General features: G+C 42.6%; 1 protein-coding gene and 1 long non-coding RNA gene across 12 annotated transcripts; one reads left to right on the top strand and one right to left on the bottom strand.

The window, feature by feature from the left end:
• The first annotated feature begins 542 nt into the window (after positions 1–542).
• Positions 543–20476, top strand: ENTPD4 (ectonucleoside triphosphate diphosphohydrolase 4). 11 transcript variants are annotated; one of them, XM_088658137.1, is made up of 16 exons: positions 543–631; positions 1856–1964; positions 3552–3668; positions 3796–3841; positions 3942–4109; positions 5220–5399; positions 5625–5830; positions 8108–8258; positions 8353–8456; positions 9515–9574; positions 10392–10546; positions 13192–13358; positions 14457–14781; positions 16615–16700; positions 17860–18021; positions 18570–20476. In XM_088658137.1, exons 5-16 carry the CDS (start codon positions 4069–4071, stop codon positions 18796–18798), a joined length of 1866 nt encoding a protein of 621 aa, XP_088514263.1. In that variant the 5' UTR covers positions 543–631; positions 1856–1964; positions 3552–3668; positions 3796–3841; positions 3942–4068; the 3' UTR covers positions 18799–20476. The 11 variants fall into 11 exon arrangements, with proteins under 11 accessions (XP_088514263.1, XP_088514265.1, XP_060124627.2 ...); XM_088658139.1 differs by having other exon boundaries at positions 3552–3672; positions 10392–10522; XM_060268644.2 differs by having other exon boundaries at positions 3552–3672.
• On the bottom strand, positions 18859–22013 carry LOC148683460 (uncharacterized). The gene is made up of 2 exons (XR_015947115.1): positions 21903–22013; positions 18859–18930 (listed from the first exon to the last, which is right to left on the bottom strand). It is a non-coding gene; the product is annotated as an uncharacterized LOC148683460 (long non-coding RNA).
• Positions 22014–22411: the final 398 nt, after the last annotated feature.

Here is a 22411-nt window from a genome sequence, read left to right as displayed (position 1 = left end):
GATTCCCACGTACAGCCCAGGCATACCAGAGAAAGCGTTGCTCCTCCTCGGTTACTGAACCGCCAAGGCGGGATCCCACGGGTTAAAGCAGCGGAGGCAAAGCCAAAGTCCCATCACCCCCTGCGCCAGGACTCTCACGCCGAGCCAGACTCCCATGATGCCCTGCGCCAGGAGAGCCCGCGGGGCGCAACGACTGGAGTGTTGGACTGGGAGATCGGCGTTCGAATCCCCTCCCGGCCGCGTAGGTCACTGGGTGACCTCGCCAGTCGTCATCTCTTAGCCTAACCTATCTCGCAGCAGGAGGAGGACCATATTTCAGTTCCTTGGAAGAAAGAGTAGTATATCAATGTAATAAATGAAATAGATTCCCCTTCCTTTTCTTTGTGTTTGTAGATCTATGTTTACACCGGAAGTGTGCCCAAAGGGGCCTGAGGCAATTGCGCACGCGATTCTTCGTCCTTCAACTCTACAGTTTTGGCGGCTCTTGCTTCCCACCCCGTTCGGCTATCGCCTTTGACGTCACTTCCGACACCCGGTCTTCCGAGACCCGGAAGTGGAGGGTGGCTGAGGTGTCGCTATGCGCCCTGCGTCCGGCGAGCGACCCGGAGAAGCCGGAGAGGAGGCGGCTGAGGTGAATTTTGGCGGCGGCGGGGAGTGCGTGCGCGTTTGTTGCACCGCCAGCTCGGACTCCCGGGTTCTTCCTTCGTGCCCAGTGGGCGCCACCGCGGGCTTCCCTTCCGCCGTGTCTGAAAAAGCGAGGAAGGAAGGGCAGGTTCCCAGCGGCGGGGGGAGGGGCCTCTCAGAGGAAGTCCGTGTTTAAAGTGCCATTTTTGAGGAGAACGAGGGTTTGGTCTGGGGTCGGCGGCGGAGTTGCGGAACAGCCGTGCGGGAAGCGCCAGCTGGGATGGGCGGGTGGCCCCCTGTGCTGGGCTTCGCAGAGGACGCGCCCCTCGTTCCAGCGGCGTCGGAGGAAAGTCCTCTGTTTGATTGGCTGTCCCGGCCCAGGCTGGTGTAAGGGGTAAAACGAGAGAAGCGTTCCTATAAACTGCGGTGAAACATGAAGTGTGTGTAGCAGCTTCCAACAGATGGCTGGCTATTGAAAACTATGATGGGCTGGATCCTGTGAACCTGTGACTCTCCAGATGTTGTTGGGCTGTTATCAGCCCCATAGCCAGTACTGAGGGATTATGGGAGTTGTGGTTCAGCAGCATCTTGAGGGCTATAGGTCCCCTGTCCCTGTGATAGCCGTCAGCTTCCTAAAATGCTTGTCATGTGGAAAGAACCAAGTGCAGGAAAGGGCATATTATCTAGCTCAGGCATCCCCAAACTTTGGCCCTCCAGATGTTTTGGACTATAATTCCCATCTTCCCCGACCACTGGTCCTGTTAGCTAGGGATCATGGGAGTTGTAGGCCAAAACATCTGGAGGGCTGCAATTTGGGGATGCCTGATCTAGCTGCTGCATCAACTCCCCTAGTTGGAAAAGTTGCAACATTGGGAGCTTTTTAGTTTAGCAAAAAAAGAGAGAGGCTAGCAAGGGTATGGTTCATCCAAGGGGCTTTAGTTAGAGGCAGCCAGGGTAAATCTTAATGTCTTGAAGCGTAGGAGCCCTTGTATTATTTTTTTAATCCTGAGACAAAAGGGACCAAACAGATGAACCTTTTTGCATATTTTCTTCCTCATAGGCCCCCATCCTTTCAAGTCTGGGATCTACTTGCTTCATTGTGCTGTTAAATGTAACCTAGCAACAGGGTATTATGCTGACAGTGTAACTTGGTTTTTAAGTTCAGCAGATCTGCTGATTTTAATGAAAATCACATTTTAATATCTTGTTTTTTCTTCTATTCTCCATTTAGTTTCTGCATGGTATGGCTTCCACCAGCATTCTTTGCATGGAACTATTAAGATATGTAATTTGCATTAAATAGCTGGTATAGTTTGCCGGAAGGTCACAATGTTTCAGTGGTAAGTAATTATAAGTACTTTATGTTGCGGTGTCTTAATTTGGAACATGCATGCTTGGAGTTCCATTTCAAACCGTAAATTGTTAAGTGGAAATTACTCATAATAAGACTGCAGAGTCTGCATTAATGCCTTCAACAGTGTTGGGAAACCTCTGGCCCATGAGACCATTTCCCCACCTGCCCCTTACCTGATGCCACATATGACAACAGGTGTGGAACAGGTAAAACACAGTTGCAGAGAAATAGTTGGAAGCCTTAAAATTCTCCTCTAAATGTTCTTTGGCAGGCAAAGTTTGTATGTGGTACCTTTTAAATGTGTCCCCAAATGCAAGCCTGCTGGGATTTGTTCCACATGGCAGCTCCCAAATAGAGCTTCTGAGTGCAATTGATCTATGCTGAAAGCAAGGTTTGCAGGTGCTGCCAATCACTGTGTTGAGTGACACCATCAAAATCTGTGCCTTTGTCCATGTAATTTGAAATCAAACAATGTGGGCAAAAGAAAATGCTTCAGCTGATGTCATAGTGATGTCAGGTAATTCTCATACCGTACATACATGAAATGGATTTCTTTAACATATTATGATAGTGTTGCATCTGCTAGCTGCCAATTTGTTTCTGAGCTCAACTCAAGGTTCTAGTTTGTAAATTTGTAATCATTATATATATATATATATATATTCTTTTCACACACCCAATTGCTTCAAATTCTGTTTAGAAAGTAGGGGTTAACTTGGTAATAAGACTTGAAATGTTATTGCAGTTAAAGCCTTGATTGCATAATGTGGGTTTTTGTGCTTTTGAAATGTTATTTAAAATTCAGTGTGCGCTGCTGATTATTTGTAGCTGGAAGTTGTAGTTTTGTTGCTTGCTTCAGCATCAAATTGCACAGATACAGAAGATGAATTTCAGCAAAAGTATGTTGGAAGGTCATCAAGCATCAGACTACATTCAGTATAGTGGGAAGTTTACATAACCTCACATTGCTCTGCTAGCTTCAGTGGAAGTAGTGTAAGCTAGCCCTGGGCTTCTTTGGGAGGAAGGGCGAGATATTAATTTAATAATAATATAATTGCCTGCATCTCCAATTTGTGAGTAACTGTGTTAGTGCACTTGCTTCCGATATGGGTCATTCCACATCAAATCAACGCAAAAAAACAAGGGTTTCGCCACCCACCGTCTCACATTTTGATGAAACTTGATATACACCCTTCCCTTACGGTTGAAAGAAACCCCCTTAATTTCCCCCCTCTATCTCAAATGGTTTTAATTTTATAGCACTTCAAAGTTTTGTGAAATCTGTGTTTCTGTCCCTCTTGAGATTCTCGGCCTTGTGTGCATTTTGTGTGCATCATGTTTTTGATCTCTGTAAAATTTCAAAGAGATCTGATCATTGGTTATGGAGAGAAAAAATAAAATAGGACAGTCTCATGCACATCATCCTGTACTTTTTGAAAGAAGGGTAGGATATAGATCGAGGATTGTTGTTTGCTAATTATTTGGTACATTGGTTTAGTTTTTGTACTCATCACATGTTGGATCTGAATGAAAGTACCATCTTTTTAATATCACTGCAATCTTTCCTTTTCAGTTCCTATTTGTACCATTGGTTCTGGGGATTATGTTTTGTCTTATGAACCTGTAACATCCGGCTGACAATAGGAGTCTATCTTACTGTACCTTGCCTGATCAAACTGTTCTGAAATGGGTAGGTAAGTATCTGAATACTGTCGGGGTGAAAGGAATAAGCTGAGTGCTTGGTGGGGATGAAACAGACTTAAAAGTATTTGACTTTGGGCTCCCTTAAATTTTAACCCTTCCTGTGCTATTTTTAGTTGATGAAGGTACAGTTGGAGACGAAACACATCACATTGTTAACAGGTAAACTGTTACAGCTGAATACTGAACTATACAAGATAAAAATAGGTACAAATAATGAATAAATAACAAAAAGTGCTGAATTTCCGTTGCTTGTTTTCAGCACTTGTGTCATGAAGAAATATAAAACATAAGAGGAGCTCTGCTGAATGAAACTAAAGGCCATTCTATTCTAGCACTCTGTTCTCGCAGAGTGAGAATTCTGCAGTCAGTACCTGAAATGGACTTAAATGGAAAGGACTCACAGTGGCATTGCATATAGATTGGAAAAGTGGGTAAATGGTGTTTGGAAATAACAGCACATATATAAATTATTTTTAGAATATTTTACTAGGTTTGTCATCTACTTAAAGCTTTAAAAATGAATTAATAAGATATGCATTTGAGAGATTGTGATAAAGGAAAAGTGTCTTTAAAAAATGTTGCACACCAGTAGCAAGCAGCATCATAAAGGAAGCATTGCCCTTTGTCACACAAGAAGAATGGTGGTACTTGCTTCCACAATTTAAAAAGTAATTTTATTCAAACTGAAATGAAAAGCTGCTGCTTTATTACATTGGGGCATCTTTTAGTAAATCAAAATGCATTTTATTGCTTAATTTAATCTAACTGATGAATGAATTGTGAAGATTCCATCTCTAATTACTGCAACTCTATACCATAAATGGAGTCCCCCTCATGTTGTAGTCCTGGAGTCTGAGGATATGACGATTTTGGCTTGCCCTAGGGTCGTCTAATAAGCTCTGCTTGACTTAACAGCAGAAATTACAGTACACAAACTCTTGAATATAGCAGTGTCTTAGAAGGCTACACTGTAGCAGCTGAAATTTCTGACCACATAAACAATTTTGTGTGACTAAGCCATATCCCCTGATCATCTCTTCTTCCTCCCAGCAGTCTCCACCCTTGTGGCTTCACTCCTCTGTCCCCAGGCAGCTACTTGTGTTCATAGCAGTACTGGGGCTATGCAAACTTAGCTTGCATTCACTCATCTACTTAAGCATATCTATGTTCTTAATATTGGATTGTTGCTTTAGTGTCAATAGTGATGATATGGATGTTTTAGAATTACTGTAATTTAGCATCATGACTGCAATAGGAGGACAACAAGGTATACATCTTCTAAATACATACGAAGTGTAGGGAAGCATTTCAAATCTAGGAATGGAGAGTTAGCAATGTGAATTTTGGGATCTTCCTTCAGTTCTTGAAACTGCAGAATCATTTATTTGAAGAGTTTATGATCTACTTAAATTCACTATGAAATTCTTTCTGGCTTAGAACATTTGGGATCCAGTGATTGTATCCTTTGTGTGTCAGTGGGTATACTGTAGCAATGTACCTTTTCAGACAGGCTATGTCTTTGTTTTCTAAATTTCAGGGTCAGTATTTCTTGCCTGTTTCCTGCTTCTTGGCACTTCAGCATTTCCCCAGTAGGGTGTCCACGAATATTGAACACCACGTTACGGCAGATTATTGTCATTGGGTTGCTCGCTGCTGCATTTTTCTTGCTGTACTATTCTGTTGTAAAATATGGCTACAGGGACAAAAAGTTGCACAGGTAAGAACATCTTGTAAGACAAAAAATATATATTCCAAAAATGTTTGTTCACATCTGAGAACAACACAAGTAATGGATAGTTGTGTTTGCTTTTAAATGTGCTTCTAAGTCCCTATAAATTGAATGCAATTTGCAGTGAGATCTTATGTTTGTTTACTCTTAAGCTCAGTCCCACTGGTTTCAATGAAATTTGCTGCTAAACAACACTTTGATGCTCTCTTCCAGGTATCTTGCTCGAGTAACCGACACAGAAGCTACAGATACCAACAATCCCAAGTTAAACTATGGTATTATGGTGGACTGTGGTAGCAGTGGATCTAGGATCTTTGTATATTGGTGGCCAAGGCACAATGGCAATCCACATGATTTGCTGGATATCAAGCAAATGAGGGACAAAAACAGCAAACCAGTGGTTATGAAAATTAAACCAGGTATTGGAGAAAAGCCATAACTTGTCCCCCGTCCCCCCCCCCCCGCCCGCCATAGCTGTTTAGCAGCCAGTCTTAAAAGGAATGGAGTGATGGTAATTCATAAAAATGTAGCAGTTTCATTTTATTAAATATTTCATTGTGTTTTATCCCTGTTTTACTTGGGATGATACCGTATGTGTGTGCAGGCCAATTCTGCCCATGTTTACTTGGCAGTCAGTCCATACAGCCAAGAGTTTTGAGTTCATTCTAACCTCTTTCACCTCATTCTTGCAGACAGCTCTGCTTGCTGTTGTAACATAAAAACAAAGAGTTGTTTCCCTGTGGTTTGAAATTCAGCACTGGTTGGCCTGTGCTGGAAGGTTATAACTTTAGAAAAACTCTTTGAGGAAGGACCTATTGGTAGTTAACAGTGACTGATTCCTGGAAGCTACCTTGAGTATATATGAAAAGGTGTTATATAAATAGATTAGAAGTTGACATGTTATGTTTAGATTTTATTTGTTCTCAAACTCAATCTGTGACATCTGTTCAGTGTCCTTATTTTTTATGTGAATAAATATGATAAAGTCATACTTTTCTTTTCATCAATTAACTGTTTTTATATGCAATATTTACTAATACTGCTGTAGCATAAAATGACAATATAGCATGTGAAATTATGCTATTTGGCATATTTATGAAATTTACAGGGAATAGCTTTATGCATTTTTACTCAGGCACAAGACTGTTTAGTGAAACTTCCAATTTGGGGGGAAAAAAGAAAAAAATTGGAGAGCACTAAAAAACAAAACCTACCTATGAAATGTCCTGTTTTCTGGAATGAGTGAAATGCTTTTAAATATCTGGAATCCATGGACCATTTCTATTCAAAGTGCAAACTTCAGGATGCTATTGTCTTTTTCTGCTATAAGACGCCGCCTTGTATAAGAGGCCTCAAAATTTTGAGGCCTCAAAATTTAGGAAATAGGGGGATTGAACTGTTGGGCAGGCTTATTTGGGGGGGGGGATGCCGAAAATCGCTCACCCGCCAGAACGCAGCACACAACTGCTCACGGCGCTTACAATCTCGGGCTTGGGTGAGCGATTTTCGGCATCTCCCCCCCCCCCAACAATCATACGGCTTAAAAACTCAGCCTCGTGCTTCGTTCTGGCAGGTGAGTGATTTTCAGCACTGGCCGCTTGATTTTTGTGGGAGGGGGATCCTGAAAATCACTCACCCGCCAGAGTGTGGCACTCAACTGCTCACGCTGCAGCTGCCTGATCACCGCCATTAATCACACTGGTGGCGATCGGGGAGCTGACAACCTTTTGGTTCCGCTTGCGTCGCAGAAACCACCTATCAGCTCCCCGATCGCCACCAGCGTGATTAATGGCGGCGATTAGGCAGCTGTAGCGCGCGCAACTGTGTGCTACGTTCTGGCGGGTAAGTGATTTTCTGGATCCCCGCCACAAAAATCAAGCGGCCAGTGCTGAAAATCGCTCACCCATGAGCCTGAGTTTTAAAGTGGTGAATGGCTGCTTGATTGTTGGGGGGGGGGAATGCCCCCCTCAGCACTGCCTGTGTATAAGATGAGCCTAAAGTTTGAACCTCATTTTTGGGTCTAAAAAGCTCGTCTTATACATGGAAAAATACGGTATATTAAACTTCAAGCCGTATGCTTTTCCTAACACATAAATTGAAAGAAGCATCATTCAAGTACCTGTAATACAGTATGGCCTTTTCCCTGGCATTCAGACATACTATGTATGCATCCCTTCAAATAGATGGAATGATTATTTGACGTCTTGGGGCCTTTCTGCTCCATTTGATTGCATGGCTGTTACATGGACTCCAGTTATATATGCCTTTTATGCTTTTATAAAAAACATTCCAAGGTCCATTCTAATACAACCTTTGTAGCATGGGAGCCAAGGTGTTTTACCTTTTGCCTAGACTAATCTCAGCTCACATATCGTGGGTTTTTTCAACAACAGTCTTGACCTTTCCAGAAACAGGCTTTTTTAAAAACCAAGAAATCACTTTTGTAGTAAAGTTATGGCCACATGAATTATACTGGCTAGTAGAGCCTTTGCTCAGGCAGTGTTTTGTCTTTAATTGGATTGGCATACTGAATGTTACCCAGAAAATTCACCAAAACAAACAAACAGGTTATGCAGCTTCCAACTCTTACAATCAGAAACTCTTTGAAATAGTAAGGGTTTTTTTGTATGCTGGACTCCCACTTTCTGCTGTATGCATATATACACATATGTATCTCCATTGCTTTTTTTTTTTAGGCATTTCAGAATTTGCTACCTCTCCTGAAAAAGTCAGTGACTATATTTTCCCACTTCTGAGCTTTGCTGCTGCACATGTACCCCGTGCAAAACATAAAGAAACACCTCTGTATATCCTTTGTACAGCAGGGATGAGAATCTTACCAGAGAGGTGACTGAATATCTTTCTTCTATTACAGTTTAATACAGAGAATTGAGTATGTTAGGGGTCTATTTGTATTTTAAACATATTTGGAATCTTGCAGCCAGCAAAAGGCAATACTAGAAGACCTGCTAACTGATATCCCAGTGCATTTTGATTTTCTGTTTTCGGACTCGCATGCTGAGGTTATTTCAGGAAAGCAAGAAGGTAAGGAACTGCTTTTGAAAAAGACAAGTTTGAAATCACATTCACTAGACTGATGGAATTGTCTGTCCAGGGAGCAGGTCCCCTTCAGTGGGTGACAAAGAACTGTTGGACTGGATGGCCCTTGTGGTCTCTTCCAACTCTATGATTCTAACTGCTGCAAGAAACACAATTGTGAGAAATGCTGTGGATCACAACACAGAATGAGGAGAGCAGAGATATGTCCCTGTCCAGGATGTCTATATACCTAGTTGGCCTACAACCAGATTGTGTTGATACTAGGTCACTCCAATTTTAAGAAGCAAAAAACACTGGCAAATTGGAAGTTAATTTTGAAGGGGCAGGGCTCCTTAGATTGCTAAATTTCCCCTCTACTATAAATTTAAAAAATATCCAGGGATGTAGCAGGGTTAGGGAGTGTGAGGGTGTTAGTTTGATGGTTGGTTTTTTAGGTACGTAGAATATATTTGGTGGGAAGAAGAATGAATGTATGAGAAGTCTTCTCTGCATGATATAAGAGTAAAATTGGCTGGATTTGTGCAGTATCGAGAGAGGCTGAGAAAGGGCTTTATTGGAGATTCATCAGTGGAATGTCAAGTCAACAGTTGATCTGAATAAAGCAGATTCTAAATGCGATGCAGGTGGCGCTGTGGTCTAAACCACAGAGCCTAGGGCTTGCCGATCAGAAGGTCAGCGGTTCGAATCCCTGCGACTGGGTGAGCTCTCGTTGTTTGGTCCCATCTACCTGGATTAATTTTTTAAAAAGGAAAGTATTTTTCCGTACAACACAAGTTTCTTGGGGCTAATCCAGACGAGCAGTTGTCCAGTGCCTAGAATGCACTCTTTAGTGATAAATTGGAGCAAACAGCAATCCAGAGTAAACCTAATGGGCATTTGCTCCGATTCAGCAGTAAAGATCTGGTTTCGCTGGGTGAAAGTGACTGGGCAAGGGCAAGTCTGGTTGAGCCCTTGTTATAATACTGTTTTAATTAATTTTACTATTTTTAAAGGTGCAGCTTAATAACTTTTAATACTTAAAGTTGTTCTCTTAAATTTTCTAGGAGTATATGCATGGATTGGAATCAACTTTGTCCTTGGAAGGTTTGAGCATACTGATGATGGCAAGTTTCTTAATAGCACTCTGTGTGGCATACCAAAGGGAGAGATGGTGTTGGTGGTCCAATGGCTGTTGCTAGTGGACAATACCCTGCAGCAGCCGTGAATGAAAGTTGATCAGCAGCTGTGCTTGGTGGATTCTGATCCATAATAAAGATATAGAGTCTGAAAATATGTGTGTTTGCTAGAGAACAGAAGGCATAAAACAATACCCTAAGTATTTTCAGCTACAGAAGTTTTAACAAGGCTGTGTGTGTGTGTGTGTGTGTGTGTGTACACACATGCACCAGGAAGTCCCAAGAACATTAGCTTTTGAGAAGTATGGAGAGGACTTTAAATAAGTGCTTCAACCCCATATTATTTTATTTGCTATTTTCTGTATCTTTCCCAGCTCTGTGTTACCATTTTTGAAAATAATATACAAGGCATTCTAATTATGCCTACTTTTGAATACCATTGCAACATTTCCTGTTTTACTCCAAGCTTATTTCCTAATACTGTTAAAATACATAGCACATATTTTCTCCCACTGCAAGCTAACTTTCCTATTAACTTCCAGGACTCTTGTCACTATGGCTGTGATTTGGGATCATTGGACCATTCTGCTCAGAGAGCTTACCAAGAATGCTCCTTAAGAGTGTTCTATCAAGAATTGCATGTTTTGGTCAGCTATGCAGCCTAGCAAACTCTTGGCATTAGGCTACCATTGCAGGGTTGCCATTGCTACGTTGTACCAAGCTATAGCAGTGCAAATGTTTGAAATTCAGATCCTCAGAGGGGTTTGCCTCCCCATCTCAACATCCTTCACGTCTTGTCTTTCAGAGGATGATGCTGTAGTGGAGGTGCATATTCCTGGCAGTGAAAACAAGGAAGCCATTCTTCGAAAGAGGACTGTGGGTATACTTGACATGGGTGGTGTGTCAACTCAAATAGCATACGAAGTCCCTAAAACTGTAAGCTTTGCCTCCTCACAGCAGGTTATTATCTGTACAGCTTTTCCTTCTTTTTTGTTTTTCCCCTGTGTTTTAATCCATATACCATTGATTCTTTTTCTTTTGCGTGTTATGAGTTCTGTGCTTCACTACATGACAACTTCACCCCAAGACAAGAGGAGGTTGCATCTTGATGTCCCATCAGCTAAGCAGTCTGCCTGTACATGATTCATTTCATCAGTCAGTTTAATACAAATGTCCTTGAATTATGTTGCACAACCGTTAACTTTTCCTGGTGTTTAACCCCCATTTTGAATTGTGCCGTTTAAATTGTGACACTTCTGGTGGGAATATGCGGCGTTGTATGGATTGTGGGTGTCATTTATTTTGGATTGTGGGTTTGTTTTTATAAAGTTTTATTAATACCTTTCCTAATACATTGCAATTAAAAAACCAACTAATCTAAACAAAAACATAAACATAAAAGAAAGAAAAAAGAATACAACGTCCTCTTTCACAGATAAATCTTAACTTGTCACACACAGAGAAAGGTGAACCATCCCAGCTCTCACCTGGGAGATTCTCTTCCCTGCATCATGCAGGTTCTTTTGTCAACTACCCATAACCTTTATCAGCATGTTAGCACCTCTTTAACCCTGAATAGAGAGCCACAAATAATACAAAAGACCAAAGCAAAGCAGGAAGAAAAAGGAAGAAAACAAAAGAATATTAAAGAAAAGAATAAAGTGGAAATAAAAAATAAAAAGTAGATAAAAAGAACTTCCAACTATCCATCTATCAGTTATATATACAATTGTTCTTCACAACAGTCAAATGTTCAATCTAGAGTAGTATCCAGCTGTTCCTTCCTCTGCTAGGTCCTTTTTTCTAGTCTTCTATCTGGGACTCTCCTGTTTATTTCTTTCAGTGCAAGAAGTCCAAAGGAGGTTCTTCAATTATTATTATCTATAACAGTCAGCAATAGTCCAACATCACAGCATTCCCTCCAATTTTAAGAAACATTCAGTCCTTATTCCGTCCAGAATTTCTTCACTATGGTTATGTATTGAGACAACAGTCCATAATTATTTAGTTCTTATATAGTCATTAATCCATGCCCAAATTCATATCTTCCAATCCCATTTCCAGTTAGCTATTAGTTGTCAAATCCTTATTTTTTTTAAAGAATTTTTCTCTTCTTCCATTATTTTTCCAAAAATGTTGCAAGAGGCTTAGTAGCTTTTTCTTCCAATTTCAATCAAAATTATATGCACAGTCCTTTCTTTCTCAACTCTATCTCTTCCAGTTCAGGATATTTCTTAGTCTCTCCATCCCTGCCCACCACTTCCTCCTCCAACATAACTCCGGCATTTGGCTATTTCACTCCTTCGGTCATCTGTGTGGATGTTCTCTGGATTTCATCCTCTGTTGTCTCCAATTTTACCATTCCATTATCCTTTTCTGGCTGTTCCCCACCAGCATTTTCTCCAAGTATTCTGCAACTTCTCCAGCCTCAGCTTTACACAGTACAATTTTGTAAACCATTTTATGCATCTCCACTTTACTTTCTAACAGTTGCTTATGGAATAATTGCTGCATGACATTGACAGTTAATGTTTTTAAAATAGTTTAAAATTCAGCATCAACAGTGCACTCTCAGAAATCCACACAATTCTTGCCTATCTAAGAGTCAAGCAGTGCATTCCTAACGTTTCAGTCTAACCATAGGCAGCCATGTAGCTCCACTTTTCAAGCAACACATTAATCAGTGAGATGGAGGGTTGAAAATAGATCACAATAAGATGAAAACATCTCAGAAATGGAGAACCTCCCAGCTGTAGATAACTTTATTTGATAAATTACTTAAACACGCTTCATGCTTTATTGGTTTTCAGCCCCTTAATGATGTGTCTTCTTAAGCCAACTGGCAGGTTTTCACGTGAACATCTTAACCGACAGAGAACACCTCTGTAGAAATAGTCTCTGTAGTAATTTATAGTAATTTCAAAAGTAAATCAGGAAAGGAGGCTTTGCTGGTCTTTGCCCTAGAGACTAACCTCTAGGGCTATTAAGTGGTGTTTGCGCCAGGTGTTTCTTCTGCCCCCAGTGCATGTTCCTCCAAGATTTCTCTGTCCCATGGAGGGAGTAATCATTCCAGGGCATTCAGAAGTTAATATATCTGTCCCTTCCCTTCTGTAATTTTTACTTTATATGTGGTAAAGATGTCAAAGGGAGAGAAGGCAAAGAAGAGGCAAGAGTTAACGGGGTGAATATCAGAACATGTACAGTTCCCCCATGGGTGGGCTGCAATCAGTTTGGATCATAAATTGTGCAGATTTGGTCAACTAGCAGAGTTTTGGGTGTTGGTGCTGCTTTCTTTAGCAGGGGGTACCCAATGTGGTGCTCTCCAAATGTTAATCAACTGCAACTCCTATCAGCCCCAACCAGCATGTCTGATTGCCAGACATGATGGGAGTTGTAGTCCAACTGCATCTGGAGGTCACCACATTGAGTACCCCTGCTTTGACACTTGGGTAGTGAGTACAAAGGGTTCCTCTGGGGAAAGTTGTTGTGAAAATGTTTAGAGAGCTGCAGATTTGAAATTCCTTCCCTATATTCAGAGTTAAGTGTTACACAACACAAAGCAGAGTTGTTCATGCCTCTTTAATCTCATGTTTTGTGATCTGCAGGAGGAGGTGGCCAAGAACCTACTTGCAGAGTTTAATCTAGGGTGCGATGCTCACCAAACTGAACATGTGTACCGAGTTTATGTGGCAACTTTCCTCGGCTTTGGTGGAAATGCTGCCCGGCAGAGATATGCAGACAGCATATTTACTACCACAGTATTTAGAAACAGGTAATATTCTATAATTAACTTGATTTCCAGATCCAAATAATTTCCCTCCTTCAGATGGTTGCAGACATCTCATGTAGCTAAGAGCTGTTTGACAGTGGGACAGACTCCCTCGGAAGGTGGCAGGCTCTGCTTCATTAGAGATTGTTAAGCAGAAGGTGGATGCTTTAGTTGAGATTCCTGCATTGCAGGGGGTTGGACTAGATGACCATGAAGGTCTCTTCCAATTCTTCAATACTACGATTCTATAAGCTGCTTCCCAGCACCCTCTCCCCGTAGGGCTTTGGCTCAACTGGAACTCCAGTCAGGCTCGTTCTGCCCCCACCCCTTACCTCACACCTCGGTTCCAAGGAACTTGGAAGCCTCACTCTTAACTGCTATGTGTCTCCCCAGCCGTTCCTTATTTGACTTGTCTCCCAGCCATCATTATGGTTAATATTGCCATTTACTCAGTTTAGTTCACAAAATGAGAACACAAAATGCATAACAAACAAACCAATAACCCCCCTCCCACTAACAGATTTAAAAGGCTGTAGAATGATTATTCAGCCAAAGGCCTGGTTATAGAGAAATGTTTTTGGCTAGTGCTTAAATATGTTGTGAAGGCACCAGGTGAGTCTCTTTGGAGAGAGCAGTCCAGAAACGGGGAGCCACCACAGAAAAGACCCTGTTCTCATGTTACCAACCTCTGGACTGCCAGCAAGCCCTGCTGACCAGCATCCTGATCGTGCATCCACACAAGAGGAACATTAGAAAAAGCTTCCTCATGGGAGGAGCTGTATAGCACTGGAACAGCCTGCCTCAGGGAGTGGTGGGCCCTCCTTCACTGGTGAGGTGGTTGTCTGTCAGGGAGGATGTTAAGGATGTCTGTCAGGGAGGATGTTAAGGATGTCGCAGTTGCATCCTGCGTTGCCCACCACAGGCCTACTGGAAGTCACAGATTTTGCCCTTGTGTTGCTTTCCTTTCCCCAATTTTGAGCAAAACATGGCACTGTGCCTGCCCCCCTGACACAGCGCTAGGTGGGACCACTCTTCAAGGCAGAGCGATCTGGCATCCTGTAAACAGTTTTTGCCCATGTAACTTTGCTCAATCTTTTGCAGGCTTCTAGGCAAACAGATTGGTATGACTTCTGATACCCCCTATTTGGACCCTTGCCTGCCTTTGGATGCTGAGGATGAAATCCAGCAGAATGGGCAGAAGATGTATCTTCGAGGGACGGGAGATTTTCACTTGTGCCGTGATGTTATTCAGCCTTTCATGAATAAGACAAATGAGACGCAGACTTCTTTGAATGGCATTTATCAGCCTCCTGTGCACTTTGAGAACAGCGAGTTCTATGGGTTCTCGGAGTTCTATTACTGTACCGAGGATGTATTGCGGATGGGAGGAGAGTACATTGCTGCTAAGTTTATTAAAGCTGCAAAGGTAAAAGTTCACTCTGCTTTTGGGTGGTGAAGGGGCAGCTAGATTGTCAGACCAAGGACCTGGGAGGCTAGGGATCATCTTCTCAGTTAACCCACAAAACTAATTTGGTGATCTTGGGCCAATCACTTTTCTCTCAGCCTAACCAACCTCAGATGGTTGTTGCGAAAGTGAAATTGGTGGTGGTGTGTGTGTGTGTGTGTGTATGAGAGAGAGAGAGAGAGAGAAAGATAGAGAGAGCTTTTTATATGACCCTGAGTTCCTTGGAAGGAGATCAGGGCAAAATATAATAAAATTAATGCTACTCTTTATTACACATGTACATGAGTTGTGATTGATGTTGAAGAGTTTTGGTTCTGAGAGGCCTGAGTTTCTATCATTAAGGTAACATTCTGCTGTATACTGTAGGTATATTTATTTCATTTACGAATTGCTTTTCATGAAACATCCCAAATAAGAAAGATTTCCTAACCAATACAGATGCAAACTGAGATGGGAATATTCACTTAAAACGATTTTTGAAAAAGGAAGGTCTTCAGTTGGTACCAAAAAGGACAATAGAGACAGTGCTTGTATGATATGTAATGGGGTGGGTTCCAGAGGTATAGACATATACATGCAATACACAGATTTTCTGCATATGTTCAATAAAATCCTCACCAGCCAACTCCTTAATTTTAGGTTTGATTGAGAGGGAAGAGCAGGGGTGGTAGTTACTGTGATCAAACGGGAAGAGATTCGGGCAAGAATAGTGGCTGGAGGGAGCCTGGGTGAGAGTTGCTCATAGTGGTGGAGCAGAGATGGGTGGTGGAGATGGAAAGAGATGTAATTTTGAGCTAGTAGGCTCTGAAAGGTCATACTGACAAGGGAGAAGCAAGTTCTTTAAAAAGGTGCGAAATTTTTATTTGAGCCCAATTGACACTTTTCTTTTTACAGTGGAACCTCGACTTATGAAGACGATCCGTTTCACAGCCGTCTTCTTAAGTCGAGGTTTTCGGATGTCGAAGCGCCGCTTCTGCGCAGGCGTTGACCGCGCGTGTGGCGAAAAGACTTCCGGGGTTGCCGACTTTGGAAGTCGAAACCTTCGGAAGTCGAAGCGTTCGGCTGTCGAGGTATGACTGTATTTAGAGAACCTGTTTCTCCCTTGTGTTTGTTTCTGTTATAACCCCCACCCTGTTTCATTCCTGGAGGTTTTCATACATACTTAAGTCTCATTGTAAGTGGATGGAGGTGCATTACTTTTTGTTGGGTTTTGCCCTAAGCAAGGAGGAGGCATTCATGTTTGACTCCTCTTTATTGCATGCTGCTTTTTAAAAGAGTTTTGAAAAGGATGATCTCTATTTTATCCTCTGAACACAGTGAGCACTATACTATATAACAGGGGTGGCCAGCTCCCAAGAGACTGCGATCTACTCACAGAGTTAAAAACTGTCAGTGATCTACCCCCTTTTGGGACCTGAACCTTGATTCAGGTCAAAGTTGTAAAGCTTTTTTTCAAGGGAGGAAAGCTCTGTTTTTTGGGGGGGGGCTTTTTTTTCAAGTGAGGAAAGCCCTGTTTTGGGGGGTTCAGGTCAAAGTTTTTGAGCTTCTTTTAGGAAGGAGGGAGGCCCATTTTTAGGGGTTCAGGTCAAAGATGTTGAGCTTGTTTGACGGAGGAGGAAATCCCTGCTTTTTGGGGGTATTTTATCCTTGCAATAATGTTGGGGTTGGTCAGGATGAGAGACGGTGACTTGACCATAGTACATTCCTTGCCTCCAAAAATGTGGTTGATAAACTATAATATTTTCACATTGCCTTCAAAATGATTATTTTACATTCTTTCTGTTTCTTTCTCAGGATTATTGTGCAACAAAGTGGTCAGTCCTAAGGGAACGTTTGGACCATGGTCTTTATGCGTCGCATGCAGACCGTCATCGATTGAAGTGAGCGTTCGTATTCCCTCATGGCTGGATCTGCTTGAGCATCCTTCCTGGGGAGAGAAGGGCTGAGAACAGATTGTACAAGTAGTTGCTATAAGGAAACACTTCAAGGAGGCTTAGAAGCATTCATTCTTGCCATCTGAACCACTAGTCATAAACTGCAGAGCTTTTTGGAACTGTGGTTGGGTGCCGTTTCATAAGAATGTAACGGATGTTAAACGTTTATAGCTATTTCGTATAACATAGTTCTAGTTCAAACAACCCCTAGGACTGTTGCAGTTCCCATGTGGTGGAGGGGAGAGACCTACCCCACAATGGGGTTGACCACCTACATGAGCTGGTTAGTAATGCAACTGTCTGATCCGTGAACTTCGGTCTTCCGAAGATCTGTTAAATGCTGCTATTCCTGGAAAAATGGAGCAGGTAGCACTGTGGTCTAAACCACTGGGCCTCTTGGGCTTGCTGATCAGAAGGTCAGTGGTTTGAATCCACACGATGGGATGATCTCCCATTGATCTGCCCCAGCTTCTGCCAACCTAGCAGTTCGAAAGCACGCCAGTGCAAGTAGATAAATAGGTACCACTGTGACGGAAAGGTAAACAGCGTTTCCATGTGCTCTGGCTTCCGACATGCCGTTGCGCCAGAAGCAGTTTAGTCATTCTGGCCACATGACCCTGAAAGCTGTCTGTGAACAAATGCCAGCTCCCTCGGCCTGAAGCGGGATGAGCGCCCCACCCCACAGTCGCCTTCGACTGGACGTAACCATCCAGGGGTCCTTTACCTAGCATTCTATTTGTGGAAATAATGCTGTCTATTAATTACCGAAAATTAACACGAGAAAGGCTTGTTAAAGTAGCCAGTACCAAACCTCATCCCACCTTTTTGTCTCTTTTGGGTTTAATGTTCAAGCCTGCTGGAGCAGATGTACTCCCTCTGTCATAGCAAACTTAATATATTCCATGTAAGCACCTCATGTTGGGTGCAATCCAGAGAATGTCTGTGTAAGTTTAAGTAGAAACAGTGTGCCTTTGAATATGCAATTAAATGCACAAGACGAAGGGAATTCAGTTATTCTTTTTAGGTTGTGCTTTTTATGTCTTAACAAGTTCTTCTTCTGTTTAAAAACAGCAGAAGTTGACTCCTTAATGTTTATTCTTTGTAGGTATCAATGCTTTAAGTCAGCCTGGATGTATGAAGTGTTTCACAACGGTTTCTCTTTTCCTGTAAACTATGGCAACTTAAAAACTGCACTGCAGGTCTATGACAAAGAGGTGCAATGGACGTTGGGGGCCATTCTCTATCGAACACGATTTTTGCCTTTGAGGTATAGCTTCGCTTTTCTTAAGTGTGGTGTTCAAAAAGAGCCGGTCACGACCAGCTATCTCCCTTTCAGTGGATAATTTTCTCCAGAAAACTGCATCTGTGATGCTTTCTGAGCATCATGTAGAGCTAGTGAGTTGCCCACCAGATGGTAGGAATAGAGGACAAATGGAATGTTAAACGCTAGTTGTTGTTCACCTCTGTCTGCCTTGTTCCTCGAAGCCAGCACAGCAGCCTTTGCTGTTGGGTTGCTAGGCATTCAGATAGTTTGAGAGTTTGAGAGGATTAAAAGAATTGGTCTAAGAGGAAAATGGCATTAGTGTTACAGCTGCTGACATCACAAAATAACCCCCCAAAAAAGTTCTACGGGGTAGTTTAGGAGTCGGGGCTCTTTCCCACTTGAAAATCAGCATATTCCTCAGTTGCCCCCTCAGCTTTCTTCTGGCAACTCTCCCCCCCTTGCAGAGGCTGACTTGCTGAGGTCTGGGTTGCTGTAAGATTTCTTTCACACTAATACTTTTGTTTTTCTTCTGGCCCCCTCCCTTTTCCCAGGGACATCCAGCAGGAGAATTTCCGAGGCAATCACTCCCATTGGCGCAGCTTTTCCTTTGTTTACAACCATTACTTATTCTTCGCCTGCTTCTTTGTTGTGCTGCTGTCCATCCTGCTGTACCTGCTGCGATTGCGACGGATTCACCGGCGAATGGTACACAGCAGCCAGTCCCCTTCCCTCTGGATCGAGGAAGGCCTCCCGCCACAGAAGATCCCAGGAGCCTCATAAGCTGCTGAACACTGGTCTTAGGACTTGCTAAAGAAAAAGCCATCATTTTTTGCCTCAGGGTTCTTCTCTCATCCCTAGAAACCGTTGCCCAAACCTCTCGCTGCAGTGTTGGAATCGAGAGGTCACCTGCACCTGGAAAATGAGGGGCGAAAGCAGGGTCAGCTCTGCTGGGCTAGACTGAGGGAATATCAGCCAAAACTATTTTAAAAACTCATACCTTAAAAGTAAATGCACTTTGACTTTGAGGGGAGGGGAGATGTTGTGAAGGGAGGAACAAAAAGGGTAGGGCAGGGAAGACTTAATGCCAGTAAATGAATAAATGGGAAAGAAGCAAACTAGTCTGTTCTCCACTGTTCCCTACACAACTACTGCGATTGTTCTCTCAATATATGGTAAGCCAGCTCATAAAAGGTTCCTGTGGATGTGAGTGAAATCTTCCTAACCTAATCCATCCTATAAGGCAGGGGTGGGGAACTGGATGGGGCTGGCTGGCCAGACCATTATCTTCCCCCACTTCTCGTGCCCACATTGGGTGACCCGTTTTTCCCTGCACGGATTGAAATCAGACTGGGGGCAAAAGCACAGCCTGCAAAGCACACACTATCACACTATCAGGGCTTGCAGAGTGCTATGCACAGGCCATCCTGATAGGCAGCTGATTGACAATGCCTGAAAACCCCCTTTTGGCTGTCACTCATGTGATGTTCAGTGTTGGGCAGGTAAGCCCAGCTGAAATGGCCTGGTAGACTTAATTAAGCCCATGGGCTGGAGGCTCTCCATTGGAGTCCTAAGGACATCTCATTTGTCCCTAAGATGCCCCAGAGGCACACAGACATCAGACAAAGGGCCCTCTATTCATTCCTGGTGTGAACAGCAACATAGGCTTCAACAGAACTCTCCCTGGGTGCTCCTAAGTTCCTTGCTGTGTCTTGGCCTGCACAGAGGAACCAGCACCCGCGGAGAATTGCGCAAAGTGAGAGTCAGCAGCAGGATTCATAAACCCTTCACCACTGTAAGCAAATGCACATTGCAAGACAAGCCCTCCACCCAATCCTGTGCTGCTGCCCATGCTGGGAATGAGGGTGTTAAACAGCCTTTTTTTGTTGGTGTCTTGGCTTGCCTGCGAGTGTGTCATTGAACAGTGCCAATTTGGCTGGTCTTGAAGCCCTTGCTCTGTTCAAATGTGTTTAAAGATATTTTGTAAAATATGCTGACCAGGGCAATAGATCTTAAGGTTCTGAGCTGCTTCCTGAAAAGATGGTTCTTCAGTCTGTTAACGTTGTGATGTACAGTATTCTTGCAATATTGTGATGGAGCAAACCTGGCTAGCCATTGTAATGTACTGGTGTTGGGAAATGCACTCATAGCATGGCACAGTTGGCCTTGCCTGCAGTCCACCTTGTGTGCTTGGTAGCACTATTTGTGCTGCAGCAGAGAGTTAATATATGTGTGGCTTTCAATCTTTGGGCCTGACAGCAATTATTGATCCTTTTGTAGCAGCAAATAATTGAGTGAGACTGAAACACTGCTTGAATGTGTGCTGGAAAGATAACATGTATGCTGTCATGTCCTTATTTCTGGCTATAGAAACTGTTTTTTACTTGAAAGAACATGTTCATAATTTAAAGTGGCATTTGTGTGAACATCTCATAAAATACAAGCTTTATCATCTTAGAAAGCAGCATCTAGTTTCACTCATGCATGAAGGGGTGAGTGTGTGTGTGGAGAGAGAGAGAGATTAGCCTAATTCTCCCTTATGAGAATCTCTTCCAGACCTGTGAAGTTGGAGTGGGAGGATACATTAGAAATTAATTATAATGTTTTGACTGGAATCCCCCATGTGCATAGCTGTCAAGTTCTCCCTTTTTTAAAGGGAAATTCCCTTATGTGGAATGGGCTTCCAAGCGAGAAAAGGGAAAACTTGACAGCTATATAGGCCCATGTGTGCTATGGTCAAGGAGCATCTATTTAAGGAGGGGAGTTGCTCTTGCACATGTTGCTCATGCTTTGAATTTCTTTTCTTTTTGGCCTATTTAGATTCCCACACATCTAATTTTATTGTTACCCTTTACCCCCGAAAGACCCAGGATTGTAATTGGCCCTGAGTGTTAAAGTATATCAGTGTTTCCCAACCAGTGTGCCTCCAGATGTTTTGGGACTACAACTCCCATCATCCCTAGTTAGCAAGACCAGTGGTCAGAAATGATGGGAGTTGTAGTCCCAAAACATCTGGAGGCACACTGGTTGGGAAACACTGAAGTATATTATAGAAATGTAGGCAACAAGTGTAACTATCAGCCTTGCTTGGCATTTTGTGTTTTTTCAAAAAAAAAGGTCAAGCCTTTTGCTTTCTAATTTGCTTTCTATATACAGTGGAACCTCGGTTTATGAACACCTCGGTTTATGAATTTTTGGTTTATGAACGCCGCAGACCCATCTGGAACGGATTAATTCACTTTCCATTACTTTCAATGGGAAAGTTCGTTTCAGTTTATGAACGCTTCAGTTTATGAACAGACTTCCGGAACCAATTACACCCATGCTTCAGTTTATGAACGCTTCAGTTTAAGTACTCCGCGGACTGTCTGGAACGGATTAATTCATTTTCCATTATTTTCAATGGGAAAGCTCGCTTCAGTTTATGAACGCTTCAGTTTATGAACAGACTTCCGGAACCAATTGTGTTCATAAAACGAGGTACCACTGTAAATGCTTGTGATTCTACCATGAAAAATAAGGGAGGACAAATCTTGCAACTTTAGTACTTGTGCCGAATCGACAAGTTTTTAGCAGCTGTTGGAGGAATAATGAGCTGCTTTCTAATCCAAAGCAATCTGCAGTGACCCCCTCCTCTCCACAAAACAGTGAAACACAACACTCTTAATAGCCTTAAGCACAACAGTTTTCAACAGGATTCCCAGGTCTCGTGCTCCTCTCCATCCCAAAGGTCGTGTTTATACATTTGTGGGGGGGGGGGGGGTTATGCACTTAACAAGCTTTGCTTCAGCCTCTTTTCTCTCTCCACCCCCCCAAAAAAATCCATTAAGGGTAGCAGAAGTACAGGGGAAGAATGCAAAGAAAAGACCAGGGCTGTGCCCTCTAACCTTTGCCAATGGCCTTGCAGCCAGGTAAGTGACATCAAGACATATCCATCAGCATTGCTTCTGCTTCAGTGCTGCAGCTACAGGACCCAACCATTCTCTTAAATGCAGGAGGGGAGTAGCTTAAAAAAAGAAAAGATTTTTTGTTTTTAATTTTTAGAATTCTGCACTGTGTATATGGGAAAAACAGAGGTTTTTTTCTCATTTCCTTTCTATGACTCAAGGGTATGTCTTCTTTTCTCTTTTAAAGGTTGCCTGGACAAAACAGTTTGGCTAATGATACTCTGCCAAAAAGAGCATAACAAAGAGGTCGGCCAAAAAGTCTCAGTAGCCTGGGGACAAACTTGATCTGGGGCACACTGTCCCCTGATGCTGCTTTTATCTCTGCCATTGTTGCTGCTTAATGATGGGTGGAACTCTGCAAATGCCACGTACATGGTAGTAATGTTTAAAAGCAGCCTCACTCTCAAAAATATATTTTTTGGAGAAGAAAAAAATTCTGTTATTTTTCA

The sequence above is a fragment of the Zootoca vivipara genome, chromosome 14 (genome assembly GCF_965207765.1).
Source record: "Zootoca vivipara chromosome 14, rZooViv2.hap1.1, whole genome shotgun sequence".
Taxonomy (NCBI): domain Eukaryota; kingdom Metazoa; phylum Chordata; class Lepidosauria; order Squamata; family Lacertidae; genus Zootoca; species Zootoca vivipara.
This window is presented reverse-complemented; position numbering and strand designations above follow the sequence as displayed.

Coding starts and splice junctions, on each gene's coding strand:
- ENTPD4 (XM_088658137.1), top strand. CDS start 4,069: ATGGAAAGGACTCACAGTGGCATTGCATATAGATTGGAAAA. Junction 9,575..10,391: donor GTTTGAGCATACTGATGATG/GCAAGTTTCTTA, acceptor CTTGTCTTTCAG/AGGATGATGCTGTAGTGGAG. Junction 13,359..14,456: donor ACCACAGTATTTAGAAACAG/GTAATATTCTAT, acceptor AATCTTTTGCAG/GCTTCTAGGCAAACAGATTG.